We start from the raw sequence: 15,747 nt of genomic DNA on the forward strand, positions 1-15,747 counted from the left end.
GACATAAGGGACATTAGGTCCAATTAGGGGACTGGTCAGTGATGCTGAATCCAAGGATAATATTGAACATAAAAACCCAAAGATGATTGATGATGAAAAATGTTCTTATTTCTATGACTTTCTTTAATTCAATTAATATTGAATTATACTAAGTTAAAACAGTCTATTAAATTTAAGGTAAGTAAAGAGAATTTTCTCCGCAGGAAAATAGAAAGTAAATTATTGTCAATGTCTTGATTTCATCATTTTCTATGAGTCCCTAAACAATTTTGTGTAATTTTGGCTCAATGGGTAGTACCCTCACCTCTGAGGTAGAAGGCCTTTGGATGAGTCATTAAACTGAAGTCCCACCTGCCTGTTCTTGGAGATCAGGTGCACTTTAAATATCCCATGACACTATCTGATGAACAGTGAGGAATTCCTGGTCAATATTCCTCCCTCAACCTCAAAAGTGTCAGCCGTGGCTCAGTGGGCAGCACTCTCGCCTCTGAGTCAGAAGGTCATGGGTTCAAGCCCCACTCCAGAGACTTGAGCACAACATCTAGGCCGACACTCCCAGTGCAGTACTGAGGGAGTGCTGCACTGTCGGAGGGTCAGTACTGAGGGAGTGCTGCGCTGTCGGAGGGTCGGTACTGAGGGAGCGCTGCGCTGTCGGAGGGTCGGTACTGAGGGAGTGCTGCACTGTCGGAGGGTCGGTACTGAGGGAGCGCTGCACTGTCGGAGAGTCGGTACTGAGGGAGTGCTGCGCTGTCGGAGGGTCGGTACTGAGGGAGCGCTGCACTGTCGGAGGGTCAGTACTGAGGGAGCGCTGCACTGTCGGAGGGTCAGTACTGAGGGAGCGCTGCACTGTCGGAGGGTCAGTACTGAGGGAGCGCTGCACTGTCGGAGGGTCGGTACTGAGGGAATGCTGCACTGTCGGAGGGTCGGTACTGAGGGAGCGCTGCACTGTCGGAGGGTCGGTACTGAGGGAGCGCTGCACTGTCGGAGGGTCAGTACTGAGGGAATGCTGCACTGTCGGAGGGTCGGTACTGAGGGAGCGCTGCACTGTCGGAGGGTCAGTACTGAGGGAGCGCTGCACTGTCGGAGGGTCGGTACTGAGGGAGCGCTGCACTGTCGGAGGGTCAGTACTGAGGGAATGCTGCACTGTCGGAGGGTCGGTACTGAGGGAGCGCTGCACTATCGGAGGGTCGGTACTGAGGGAATGCTGCACTGTCGGAGGGTCAGTACTGAGGGAGCGCTGCACTGTCGGAGGGTCGGTACTGAGGGTGTGCTGCACTGTCGGAGGGTCGGTACTGAGGGAATGCTGCACTGTCGGAGGGTCGGTACTGAGGGAATGCTGCACTGTCGGAGGGTCGGTACTGAGGGAATGCTGCACTGTCGGAGGGTCGGTACTGAGGGAGCGCTGCACTGTCGGAGGGTCAGTACTGAGGGAATGCTGCACTGTCGGAGGGTCAGTACTGAGGGAATGCTGCACTGTCGGATGAGATATTAATCAGGTGGCGTTTGTTGGTTCAGGTGAAGGTTAGAGACTCCACGGCACTATTGAGGACCAGAGCAGGAAGCTTCCCCGGTGTCCTGGACAACATTCCTCTCTCAACCACCACATCACCTCATTCATCTCACTTCCTCATTGCAGCACGCAAATTGTTTTGTGATTATCTACATAACAACACTGGCAGCATTCCAGAAAGTAATTCACTTGGTTGTGAAACACAGTGGCGTGTCTCAGGAATGTTATCAGACAATATATTCATGTAATTTCCTTCTTTCATAATCAGGATATAAATATAATTACATTGTCAGATTTGGAATTCAAATATAAAATTTGACAGAGTTCTGTGCATCCGTTTTTAAAAAAAATTGAGATGCCCAGGTTCAGAACCAAGGCACCAATGTTAAAAAGGATCAGGAAAGATGATGTTGGGTCGACTAGGCCTATATTCACTCGAGTTTAGACGAATGAGAGGTGATCTCATCGAAACATATAAAATTCTAACAGGACTAGACAGACCAGATGCAGGGAGGATGTTCCCGATGTCTGGGGAGTCCAGAACCAGGGGTCACAGTCTCAGGATACACGGGGTATGCCATTTAGAACCGAGATGAGGAGAAATTTCTTCACTCAGAGGGTGGTGAACCTGTGGAATTCTCTACCACAGAAGGCAGTGGAGGCCAAGTCATTAGATGTATTCAAGAAGGAGACAGATATATTTCTAAATGCTAAAGGGATCAAGGGATATGGGGAAAAAGCGGGAACAGGGTACTGAGTTAGACAATCAGCCATGATCATTTTGAATGGCGGAGCAGGCCCGAAGGGGCCGAATGGCCTACTCTTGCTCCTATTTTCTATATTTCTATGATGATTGTAATTCAGGAGGTAGCGACTATGTGACACAAAAACTTGGGTATTTAAAAGTTCTGAAGACTGCAGAAGGAAGGGAGATGAAGAGTTCCAGAGTTTTGAGATCTTGGGAAAGAAAATCTGGAATCATGCGTTCAGTTCTGGGCACCGCACCTCAGGAGGGATATACTGGCCTTGGAGAGGGTGCAGCGCAGATTCACCAGAATGATACCGGGGCTTAAAGGGTTAAATTATGAGGACAGGTTGCACAGACTGGGCTTGTATTCCCTTGAGTGTAGAATATTAAGGGGTGATCTAATTGAGGTTAGATTTTAAAATGTTAAAAGGATTTGATAGGGTAGATAGAGAGAAACTATTTCCTCTGGTGGGGGGGAGTCCAGAACAAGGGGGCAGAACCTTAAAATTAGAGCCAGGCTGTTCAGGGGTGATGTCAGGAAGCACTTCTTCACACAAAGGGGAGTGGAAATCTGGAACTCTCTCCCCCAAAAAGGCTATTGAGGCTGGGGGTCAATTGGAGCTTTCAAGACTGAGAAGGATAGATTTTTGTTGGGTGAGGCCATCGAGGGATACGGAGCAAAGGCGGGTAAATGGAGTTGAGGGACAGATCAGCCATGATCTGACTGAATGATGGAGCAGGCTCGAGGGGCTGAATGGCCTCCTCCCGTTTCTATGAGTTAGAGTAGGTGATGAGTTTTGATTCAACACAGTGAGGACGCAGGGGGGAGAAGGAGGAGTTTGTCGGGCAGAGTATTTGGAGCCAGGGAGGAACAAGAGCGTAAAATCAAAGGAGCGCTGACCAGTACTGAAAAAATAGAGATAAGAAAGGTTCAAACCGAGTAAGAGGCAACAGAAGTATAGAACGTACCAGGTGGGCAACCTCTTTAGATGGCAAATTATGTTTGTGTAATCTAGATATGTGATACACACCAATGTTACTGTCCAGTTTTGTGATGAGCATTGTTTTACAAAAACAACTTGCATTTATATAGCATCTTTAACGTAGTAAAATGTTCAAAGGCGCTTCACAGGGCAAAACTTGACACTGAGCCAAAGAAAGAGGCATTAAGACCAAAAACTTGGTCAAAGAGGTAGGTTTTAAGGAGGTTCTTGAAGGAGGAGAAGGTAAAGAGGCGGAGAGGTTTAGGGAGGGAATTCCAGAGCTTAGGGCCTAGGCGGCTGAAGGCACGGCCGCCAATGGTGGAGCGAAGGAAGTGGGGGATGGACAAGAGGCCAGAATTGGAGGAGCGCAGAGATGGTGGAGGGTTGTAGGGATGGAGGAGGTTACAGAGATAGGGAGGGGCGAGGCCGTGGAGGGATTTGGACATGATGTGGATCCTAGGATGACTAACGACATTCCTTTTTCTGTTGTTGTCTAATGAATGTAATCAGCATTGCTCGTGAGGTTTTTTTTTGACGTACTGCAGCTGGGCTGGGCCCTGAATGGAGCCCAGAGTCACGTGGAGCTGGTAACCTCACTGTGGGGAATTGTGCAATTTCCCATCACAGGGACCTGAGAGGGAAGTTCTTTGTTCCGGGGTCAAGTGCAGTGGAAAAGATACAGACATGAATGAGGAGGCTGATCTCAGTGTAAGGGAAGGAACTAGGAGAAAAGAACTCGAAAGAAAGAAAGAAAGAACTTGCATTTCTATCGTGCCTTTCACGACCTCAGGACGTCCCAAAGTGCTTTATAGCCATTGAAGTACTTTTGAAGTGTAGTCACTGTTGTAATGTAGGGAAATGTGGCAGCCCATTTGCACACAGCAAGATCCCACAAACAGCGATGTGATAAATGACCAGATAATCTTTTTTTTAGTGGTGTTGGTTGAGGGATAAATATTGGCCCAGGATACTGGGGCGAACTCCCTTGTTCTTTTTCGAAAAAGTGCCGTGGGATCTTTTACTTCCATTGTGAGAGATGGCTTAATTTGTTGGAGTAAATTGAATCTGGGGAATTAATACATGTGTGATTAATGGATCCAGTTCATTCATTTAATGATCTGCGTCTGAGTGAGTGGAATCCACCTTTTTTTTTATTTGTTCATAGGATGTGGGCGTTGCTGGCGAGGCCGGCATTTATTGCCCATCCCTAATTGCCCTTGAGAAGGTGGTGGTGAGCCGCCTTCTTGAACCGCTGCAGTCCGTGTGGTGAAGGTTCTCCCACAGTGCTGTTAGGAAGGGAGTTCCAGGATTTTGACCCAGTGACGATGAAGGAACGGCGATATATTTCCAAGTCGGGATGGTGTGTGATTTGGAGGGGAACGTGCAGGTGGTGTTGTTCCCATGTGCCTGCTGCCCTTGTCCTTCTAGGTGGTAGAGGTCGTGGGTTTGGGAGGTGCTGTCGAAGAAACCTTGGCGAGTTGCTGCAGTGCATCCTGTGGATGGTACACACTGCAGCCACAGTGCGCCGGTGGTGAAGGGAGTGAATGTTTAGGGTGGTGGATGGGGTGCCAATCAAGCGGGCTGCTTTGTCCTGGATGGTGTCGAGCTTCTTGAGTGTTGTGGAGCTGCACTCATCCAGGCAAGTGGAGAGTATTCCATCACACTCCTGACTTGTGCCTTGTAGATGGTGGAAAGGCTTTGGGGAGTCAGGAGGTGAGTCACTCGCCGCAGAATACCCAGCCTCTGACCTGCTCTCGTAGCCACAGTATTAATATGGCTGGTCCAGTTAAGTTTCTGTTCAATGGTGACCTTTTATACCTGTCCCATGCATCTCTCCTTGATTATTGACTACCCATTTGCTCAGCAGTGTGATACTATTTGTACAGATCCCTGGGAGTGCGTTAATATTCGTACGATCTCTGGGAGTGTTAATATTCGTACGATCTCTGGGAGTGTTAATAATCGTGGGGATCTCTGGGAGTGTCAATAATCGTGGGGATCTCTGGGAGTGTTAATAATCGTGGGGATCTCTGGGAGTGTTAATATTCGTGGGGATCTCTGGGAGTGTTAATATTTGTACAATCTCGGAGTGTTAATATTCGTGGGGATCTCTGGGAGTGTTAATATTTGTACAATCTCTGGGAGTGTTAATAATCGTGGGGATCCCTGGGAGTGGGAGCATGCACCTAATCAAGGAAAAAAGATGGTGGAAAAAAAAACACAACAAAGCAAGTGAGAGAGTCTACTGAAATTCAGGAAGGAAAGTGAAACACTGAGCTGAGCTGAGAAGAGGAACCTGGGTCCCAGAATCAATTTGGCGGGGGTGGGGGGAGCAGAGTAGGGCTGGAGGAAGTTACAGAGATAGGGAGGGACAAGACCCTGAAGGGACTTACACACAAGGATGAGAATTTTAAACTGGGGGTATTGGAGGGACTGGGACCAGACATAAATCAGCAAGGACAGGGATGATGGATAAGTGAACAGGATTTGGGGTGGTGGGGGGGTGGGATATGGGCCGTAGAGTTTTGGACAAGCTGTCTCTCCCGGGGCAGCGCTCTCGCCTCTGAGTCAGAAGGTCGTGGGTTCAAGCCCTACTCTAGAGACTTGAGCACAAAAATCCAGGCTGACACTCCCAGTGCTGCACTGTCAGAGGTGCCGTCTTTCAGATGGGACGTTAAACCGAGGCCCCGTCTGCCCTCTCAAGGTGGATGTACTAAAAGATCCCACGGCACTATTTTGAAGAAGAGCAGGGGGGAGTTCTCCCCGGTGTCCTGGGGCCAATATTTATCCCTCAACCAACATCACTAAGAAAGATTATCTGGTCATTTATCTCATTGCTGTTTGTGGGATCTTACTGTGCACAAATTAGTTGCCCCGTTTCCCTACATTACAATACTTCAAAGAGCATTTAATCGGCTGTGAAGCGCATTTGGACGTCCTGAGATCGTGAAAGGCGCTATATAAATAAAAGTTCATTCTTGCTGACGGTTCAGCTCATTCACCCAACCACCCCCACCATCTGTGAAATGTGTAAAATGTTGGAGGAAAGAGTTTTATTTGTGACATGTCTTGAAACTAAAAGATCTAAATATCCAGCCCTAAATGTTTTTATTTTGTTCTGTGATTTGTTTATGTGCTAATCATCTCTCTCTCTCTCTCTCTCTCTCTCTCTCTCTCTCCATTGCAGCTTACTTTTCACTTGAAGTGATCTCCGCGAGAAGGAAGTTTCATGTTTCCCCCCCGGCAGTAACTGGCAATGTAGCCTTCGAGAGAGTATACAGAGCACAGTAAGGGAACAACGTCTCAACTAACCTTCCCATCTCTTGCAGGGAATATACAGAGCAGCACAGCCAAAGTCATTGGTCTCAACCCCGTCTACCTGCTCACCATGTCCCTCAATCTCATCTGTCTCCAGAAACACATTTTGGAGAGGGGTGGGGGTAATTTCAAGCTAACCTGCTGGGTGAGAAACTGACAGGATCGGATTGGCAGCCCGCCCACCCGAATCGCGCCGCGCCCCGCCCAAATCGCGCCGCGCCCCGCCCGAATCGCGCCGCGCCCAAATCACGCCCCGACCGCCCCCGCCACGGATTTTACTTTCTTTGAAAGCACTTGTGGAGTAAAATCAGGAGGGGGTTAAAACGAACGTCCGATCTGATCCGATCCGGCCAGTTCCCCGCTGTGCGGGTTAGGTTAAAATTCACCCTTTAGTCCTGCTCTGGTCGGATTCTGGAACACACAGGTCAACGTAGACAACTTGTAACGATCCAAACAATGGCCACGAGAAAAGCTGAAAATTCAAACACAGCCCTGAGTGTGAAAAGAAAGAACTTGCATTCATATAGCGCCTTTCACCACCTCAGGACCTGTGCACAGCAAGATCCCACAAACAGCAACGTGACTGACCAGATAATCTGTTTTTTTCGGTATTAGTTGAGGGATAAATATTGGCCGAGGACATCAGGGAGAACTCCCCTGCTCTTCTTCCGATAGTGGCCGTGAGATCTTTTACGTCCACCTGAGAGCGCAGACGGGGCCTCGGTTAACGTCTCGTCCGAAAGGCGGCACCTCCGACAGTGCAGCACTCCCTCAGTCCTGCACTGGGAGTGTCGGCCTGGATTGTGTGTTCAAGTCTCTGGAGTGGGGCTCGAACCCCGAGGCGAGAGAGTGCTGCCCACTGAGCCCCGGCTGAGTGTGGGACAATGACATATAAGTGCAGTGGGACACAAGCTTGACAGGTGTCAGCCGCGGCTCAGTGGTCTCCCCCGAATCATAAGGTTTGGGGACGAACGTGAAAGGCGCTATATAAATGCAGGTTTGTTCGTTCTTTCTCTCTCTCAGATGCTGACTGACCTGCTGTGCACTTCTAGCAATTTTGTTTTATTTATTTCAAATTTCCTGCATCTCCAATTTTCCTTTTGAATTGAACCCAATGACTGATGGACCGTGTGTGTGTGTGTGTGTGTGTGTGTGTGTGTTTGTGGATGGATATCTGGTGAGGGGGCGATCCAGCTTGGCCGTGGTGCTCCTCCCACAGCCGAATAGCCCCGTTAACGCTTATAATCTCAGCTCACACATTCAGCAGCGCGATCGGGGAAGAAAAGTGTTGAAAATAAGTTGAAACATCTGTCCTGGCCAACTTATTTGGAAACCTTCAAAAAAAATTTTTTTTCATTTTTTTTTTCTTCCAGAATTAATAGCTCAGAGTATTTCCCGATGTTCCTGAGCATTTTTTGGATTTCAGGAGTCTTCTTCAATCAGGGTAAGAGAAACAAATCTTTTCTTAATGAAACTGACTGCAGTCTACTTCTGGTAATTCAAAGTCAATCTTTGCACTTAAAAATGTAATTATCCATTCAAATTAATATCGTACATAACACAGCAAAGTGGGAATTTAGTTCTAAATAATAAGTTTGAACAGTCAGATCATTTGAAGGGGTTACAAACAATAATAACTAGCACTTATATAGGAACATCGGAACAAAAGGAGGCCATTCAGCCCGTCGAGCCTGTTCCGCCATTCAAGTAGATCATGGCTGATCTGTATCTTAACTCTATTTACCCGCCTTTGTTCCATAATCCCTTGATATCCTCACCCAACAAAAATCTATCGATCTCAGTTTTGAAAATTTCAGTCGACCCCCAGCCTCCACAGTTTTTTGGGAGAGAGAGTTCCAGATTTCTGGCTCTTTGAACGAGCTGTCCATTTAGTCCCACTCCCCTGCTCTTTTCCCAGAGCCCTGCAAATATTTTTTTCAAGTATTTATCCAATTCCCTTTTGAAAGTTATTATTGAATCTGCTTCCACCGCCCTTTCAGGCAGCGCATTCCAGATCATAACAACTCGCTGTGTTTTTTTAAAAATTGCCAATTATCTTAAATCTGTGTCCTCTGGTTACCGACCCTCCTGCCACTGGAAACAGTTTCTCCTTATTTACTCTATCAAAACCATTCATGATTTTGAACCCCTCTATTAAACCTCCCCTTAACCTTCTCTGCTCCAAGAAGAATAATCTCAGATTCTCCGGTCTCTCCACATAACTGAAGTCCCTCATCCCTGGCACCATTCTAGTAAATCCCCCTTGCACCCTCTCCAAGGCCTTCACATCTTTCCTAAAGTGCGGTGCCCAGAACTGGACACAATACTCCAGTTGTGGCCGAACCAGTGTTTTATAAAGGTTCATCACAACTTCCTTGCTTTTGTACTCTATGCCTCTATTTATAAAGCCCAGGATCCTGTATGCTTTTTTAACTGCTTTCTTAATCTGCCCAGCCACCTTCAATGATTTGTGCACATATCCCCCCAGGTCTCTCTGTTCCTGCACCCCCTTTTAGAGTTGTGCCCTCTAGTTTATATTGCTTCTCCTCGTTCTTCCTACTGAAATCTGTCACTTCACACTTCTCTGCGTTGAATTTCATCTGCCACGTGTCTGCCCATTCCACCAGCCTGTCTATATCCTCTTGAAGTCTATCACTATCCTCCTCACTGTTCACTACCCATCCAAGTTTTGTGTCATCTGCAAATTTTGAAATTGTGCCCTGTACACCCAAGTCCAAGTCATTAATATATATCAAGAAAAGCAGTGGTCCCAGCACTGACCCCTGGGGAACACCACTGTTCACCTCCCTCCAGTCCGAAAAACAACCGTTCACCACTACTCTCTGTTTCCTGTCACTTAGCCAATTTCCTATCCATGCTGTCACTGCCCCTTTTATTCCATGGGCTTCAACTTTGCTGACAAGCTTATTATGTGGCACTTTATCAAATGCCTTTTGGAAGTCCATTTACACAACATCAACTGCATTGCCCTCATCAACCCGCTCTGTTACCTCATCAAAAAACTCAATCAAGTTGGTTAAACACGTTACCCCACCAGCGAACAAATGTTATCTGTTTTTAATATAACGGGTCAGTTGCTGTCTTTTCTATGTTTCTACCTCTCTATCTCTGTTTTTTTTTTGTTTGTTGTTTTTTTTGGTGATTTGTATATTCTGAGACCTGGCAGGTAACACCTGTCTGTCTGCACACCGATTGCCTTGGCAACGGGCAGTTGAAAAAACTGTCTGTAATCACCAAGCATTGTTCTGTGAATTATAAATGCGATTTCATTTCAAGGATTTCATTTTCACATCGTTCACCTGACGAAGGAGGAAGCCTCCGAAAGCTTGTGAATTTAAAATAAAATTGCTGGACTATAACTTGGTGTTGTAAAATTGTTTACAAGTATCTAAGGATGGTTGGAAGATTATGACCAGTACCTCCGCAATTTCCACCCTTACTTCCCTCAGCAACCTAGGATGCATCCCATCCTCTTTTGTCATCCAGGGAGCTCTGGTTTTAGTTGCCCTATCTTTCTCCCTCGTGGGAATGTATCCAGACTGTACCCAAACTATTTCCTCTTTAAAGGCTGCCCATTGTTCAATTACAGTTTTGCCTGCCAATCTTTGACTCCAATTTACCCGGGCCAGATCTGTTCTCGTCCAACTGAAATTGGCCCTCCTCCAATTAAATATTTTTACTTTAGAGTGGTCCTTGTCCTTTTTCATAGCTAATCTAAACCTTATGATACTATGATCGTTGCTCCTTAAATGTTCCCCCACTGACACTTGCTCCACTTGGCCCACTCATTTCCCAGAACCAGATCCCACAATGCCCCCTTCCTCGTTGGGCCGGAAACGTATTGGTCAAGAAAGTTCTCCTGAACACACTTCAAAAATCCCTCCCCCTCTTTGCCCCTTTACACTATTACTATCCCAGTCTATATTAGGATAGTTGATGTCCCCAGTTATCACTACTCTACAGCTCTTGCACCTTTCTGTAATTTCCTTGCAAATTTGCTCCTCTATATCCTTCCCACTAATTGGTGGCCTATAGAATACACCCAGTAGTGTAATGGCAGCTCTATTGTTTCTTGACTCTAACCAAATAGATGGTTGACCCCTCCAGGACATCTTCATGTAAGCCACATTTTGATCTCTGCCTCATTGTTTTTTGCAGTCCTTTCAACTTCTGATCTGATCAGACCCTTAACTCTACCAGGTGATATTAACAGAGTGACCATGTGCCAGCCTTCTAACTATTCTATGCTCTGCTGTGCGTATCTTATCTTGCATCAAGTCCCGTTCACCCATCGCCCCTGTGCTCGCTGACCTACATTGGTTCCTGGTCCGGCAACGCCTCGATTTTAAAATTCTCATCTATGTTTTCAAATCCCTCCATGGTCCTCACCCCTCCCTATCTCTGTAACCTTCTCCAGCCCTACAGTGCTCTGAGATCTTTGAGCTCCTCCAATTCTGGCCTCTTGCGCATCCCCGATTTTAATCGCTCCACCATTGGCGGCCGTGCCTTCAGCTGCCTGGGCCCTAAGCTCTGGAATTTGCTCCCTAAACCTCTTGTTATAAATTGGATAGCCCGGGGGTGAAGGATAGAATACTGGAGCCTGGTCTTCAGTTGCTTCCGAGCCTTTATTCACAGAGATCAACATTACACACACCACACCCTAGATCAGCTCTCATAAATGGATTCAAGAGAGTTCCCAATTGATAGGCACCACCTGAATACAATTAACTTGGATACAATTAACACTCTCCCCCTCTCTACCTCTCTCTCCTCCTTTAAGATGCTCCTTAAAACCTCCCTCTTTGACTAAGTTTTTGGTCACCTGTGCTAATATCTCCTTATGTGACTTGGTGTCAAATTTTGATTGATGATCTCTCCTGTGAAGCACCCTGGGACGTTTTACTACGTTAAAGGCGCTATATAAATGCAAGTTGTTGTTGCACCTGGCCTCTGCCTGTTCTATGAGCCAGCCATTAGTGGACGCACAAAGCGGCCTGATGGTGATCCGTTCTCCCCGTTCCCCCAGCTTCTCCAGTCTATCCACGTATCTGAAGTTCCTCATCCCTGGAATCATTCCAATAAATCTCTTCTGCACCCTCTCTAAGGCCTTCACATCTTTCCTAAAGTGCGGTGCCCAGAACTGGACACAATACTCCAGTTGTGGCCGAACCAGTGTTTTATAAAGGTTCATCATGCCCCATCACTCTATGCCTCTATTTATAATGCCCAGGATCCCATATGCTTTTTCAACCGCTTTTTCAACCTGCCCTGCCACCTTCAATGCTATGTGTACATATATCCCCAGATCTTTTTGTTCCTCTACCCCTTTTAGAGTTGTGCCCTCTAGTTTATATTGCGCCTCTTCATTTTTCCTACCGAAATGCATCACCTTGCGTTTTTCCGCGTTAAACCTCATCTGCCACGTGTCCGCCCACACCACCAGTCTGTCTGTATCCTCTATCACTAGCCTCCTCACTGGTCACTACCCTTCCAAGTTTTGTGTCATCGTTTTGTGTCATCATTTTGTGCCCTGTACTCCCAAGTCCAAGTCATTAATATATATATCAAGAAAAGCAGTGGTCCCAGCACTGACCTCTGGGGAACACCACTGTACACCTCCCTCCAGTCCGAAAAACAACTGTTCACCACTACTCTCTCTTTCCTGTCACTTAGCCAGTTCTGTATCCATGTTGCTACTGCCCCCTTTATTCCATGGACCGCAATCTTAATTTATAAACCTATCATGCGGCACTTTATCAAACGCCTTTTGAAAGTCCATTATACACCACATCAATTACATTGCCCTCATCTACCCTCTCTGTTTCCTCATCAAAAAATTCTATCAAGTTGGTTAAACATGATTTGCCTTTAACAAATCCGTGCTGGCTTTCCCTAATCAATCCACACTCCTCCAAGTGACTTAATTCTGTCCCGGATTATCGTTTCCAAAAGTTTCCCCACCACTGAGGTTAAACTGACTGGCCTGTAGTTGCTGGGTTTATCCTTACACCCTTTTTTGAACAAGGTTGTAACATTTGCAATTCTCCAGTCCTCTGGCACCATCCCCGTATCCAAGGATGTTTGGAAGATTATGGCCAGTACCTCCGCAATTTCCACCCTTACTTCCCTCAGCAACCTAGGATGCATCCCATCCGGACCGGGTGACTTATCTACTTTAAGTACGGTCAGCCTTTCAAGTACCTCCTCTTTATCAATTTTTAGCCCATCCAGTATCTCAACTGCATTTTCCTTTACTGAGACTCTGGCAGCATCTTCATCCTTGGTAAAGACAGATGTAAAGTACTCATTTAGTACCTCGGCCATCCCCTCTGCCTCCATGAGCAGATCTCCTTTATGGTCCTTAATCGGCCCCACCCCTCCTCTTACTACCCGTTTACTGTTAACATGTCTGTAGAAGACTTTTGGATTCCCTTTTATGTTGGCCGCCAGTCTATTCTCATTCTCTCTCTTTGCCCCTCTTATTTCCTTTTTCACTTCCTCTCTGAACCTGCTATATTCCGCCTGGTTCTCAACTTGTGTTATCATCCTGACATCTGCCCTACGCCCCTTTTTTCCATTTCATCTTACTCACTATCTCTTTTGTTATCCAGGGAGCTCTGACTTTAGTTGCCCTGCCTTTCCCCCTTGTTGGAATATACCTAGATTGTACCCAAATCATCTCTTTAAAGGCCGCCCACTGTTTAATTACAGTTTTGCCTGCCAATCTTTGATTCCGATTTACCCGGGCCAGATCTGTTCTCATCCCATTGAAATTGGCCCTCCTCCAATTGAGTATTTTTACTTTAGAGTGGTCCATGTCCTTTTCCATAGCTATTTTTTTTTATTCGTTCATGGGATGTGGGCGTCGTTGGTGAGGCCGGCATTTATTGCCCATCCCTAATTGTCCTTGAGAAGGTGGTGGTGAGCCACCTTCTTGAACCGCTGCAGTCCGTGTGGTGACGGTTCTCCCACAGTGCTGTTAGGAAGGGAGTTCCAGGATTTTGACCCAGCGACGATGAAGGAACGGCGATATATTTCCAAGTCGGGATGGTGTGTGACTTGGAGGGGAACGTGCAGGTGGTGTTGTTCCCATGTGACTGCTGCTCTTGTCCTTCTAGGTGGTAGAGGTCGCGGGTTTGGGAGGTGCTGTCGAAGAAGCCTTGGCGAGTTGCTGCAGTGCATCCTGTGGATGGTGCACACTGCAGCCACTGTGCGCCGGAGGTGAAGGGAGTGAATGTTTAGGGTGGTGGATGGGGTGCCAATCAAGCGAGCTGCTTTGTCCTGGATGGTGTTGAGCTTCTTGAGTGTTGTTGGAGCTGCACTCATCCAGGCAAGTGGAGAGTATTCCATCACACTCCTGACTTGTGCCTTGTATGTGGTGGAAAGGCTTTGGGGAGTCAGGAGGTGAGTCACTCGCCACAGAATACCCAGCCTCTGACCTGCTCTTGTAGCCACAGTATTTATGTGGCTGGTCCAGTTAAGTTTCTGGTCAATGGTGACCCCCAGGATGTTGATGGTGGGGGATTCGGCGATGGTAATGCCGTTGAATGTCAAGGGGAGGTGGTTGGACTCTCTCTTGTTGGAGATGGTCATTGCCTGGCACTTGTCTGGCGCAAATGTTACTTGTCACTTATCAGCCCAAGCCTGGATGTTGTCCAGGTCTTGCTGCATGTGGGCACGGACTGCTTCATTATCTGAGGGGTTGCGAATGGAACTGAACACTGTGCAATCATCAGCGAACATCCCCATTTCTGACCTTATGATGGAGGGAAGGTCATTGATGAAGCAGCTGAAGATGGTTGGGCCTAGGACACTGCCCTGAGGAACTTCTGCAGCAATGTCCTTATACTATGATCGCTGCTCCCTAAATGCTCCCCCATTGACACTTGCTCCACTTGGCCCGCCTCATTCCCCAGAGCCAAATCCAGGAATGCCTCCTTCCCTCGTTGGGCCAGAAACGTACCGGTCGAGAAAGTTCTCCTGAACACGTTTCAAAAATTCCTCCTCCTCTTTGCCCCTTATTATTTATTGTTATACCAGTCTATATTAGGATAGTTGAAATCCCCTGTTATAAACTACTCTTTGGCTTTTGCATCTCTCTGTAATTTCCCTGCAAATTTGCTCCTCTATGTCCTGCCCATTAGCTGGTGGCCTATAGAATGCACCCAGTAGTGTGGTGGCGCCTCTATTGTTTCTTAACTCTAACCAAATTCTGTCCTGGGCCGCCGCCTTGAACCGCTGCAGCCCGAGTGGTGTAGGTGCTCCCACAGTGCCCTTAGGTCGGGGAGGTCCAGGATTTTGACCCAGCGACGATGACTGAACGTCCGGTATATGTCCAAGTCGGGATGGTGTGTGTGATTTGGAGGGGAGCTTGGAGGTGGTGGTGTTCCCATGTATCTGCTGCCCTTGTCCTTCTCGGTGATGGAGGTCGCGGGTTTGGGAGGTGCTACTGAAATGATGTCAAGTTTGGCTTTTAAAAGCCTGTCAATTGTAGGAGGATTGGAATACTGAGATTGAGGGTTAAACCTTTACCCTTGATACTCTGGTTTCCGTTGTGTCTTTTTCCCTGGGTCTTGGGTTGTGAGCTTCTGAAAGTTGGACCCTACGTTCAGTCTGACGATCTTTAACCCATTTGGCACTAACCCATTTGTTTTATTTTCCATACAGCTCTTGCAGTGTGTTTTGGAGTTCTGTATTTGTACGGCAGGTACAAGTACTTCAAAGGCTATTCTGAATCTGCCCAAGATAGGTAAGACTGTGCGATCCTCTCCAAGGCACTGAATTCTATTGAATCACAGTTTCCCATTTGGCCGTGGTCCTCGATGTCGACCGGGCCAAAGGCGTAAACCAATCCCCTGCCTTGTGCCCATTTCATTCTGTTTTCTGCAAGTCAGAGAGCGGCATAATAGTACAGGCTGGTTCCTGCTGCCAGCATCACATTGCTGGTGGACCTGAGTTATACTGCCAGCTTCGTGCTGCACTCAGACTGGGGAATAAAGAGCTTAGTGTGCCTGCAGCTGAATGTTGGTCAGTGAGGCCAGAATTGGAGGTGATGCAGAGATCTCGTAGGGCTGGAGGAGGTTACAGAGATAGGGAGGGGGCGAAGCCATGGAGCGATTTGAAAACAAGGATGGGAATTTTAAATTCGAGGCGTTGCTGGACCGGGA

At 47.2% G+C, this 15,747-nt stretch overlaps 1 protein-coding gene across 1 annotated transcript in view; it reads left to right on the forward strand.

Moving 5' to 3' along the window:
• ltc4s (leukotriene C4 synthase) overlaps window positions 1-15,747 on the forward strand; it is a 29,520-nt gene that overhangs the window by 11,344 nt on the left and 2,429 nt on the right. Inside the window, exons 2-4 of the mRNA XM_067995973.1 lie at window positions 6,429-6,528; window positions 7,933-8,003; window positions 15,248-15,329. Coding sequence (XP_067852074.1) covers window positions 6,429-6,528; window positions 7,933-8,003; window positions 15,248-15,329 — 253 coding nt within the window. The remainder of the gene's footprint in view (window positions 1-6,428; window positions 6,529-7,932; window positions 8,004-15,247; window positions 15,330-15,747) is intronic.

This window comes from Heptranchias perlo, chromosome 14, assembly GCF_035084215.1.
Source record: "Heptranchias perlo isolate sHepPer1 chromosome 14, sHepPer1.hap1, whole genome shotgun sequence".
NCBI lineage: Eukaryota > Metazoa > Chordata > Chondrichthyes > Hexanchiformes > Hexanchidae > Heptranchias > Heptranchias perlo.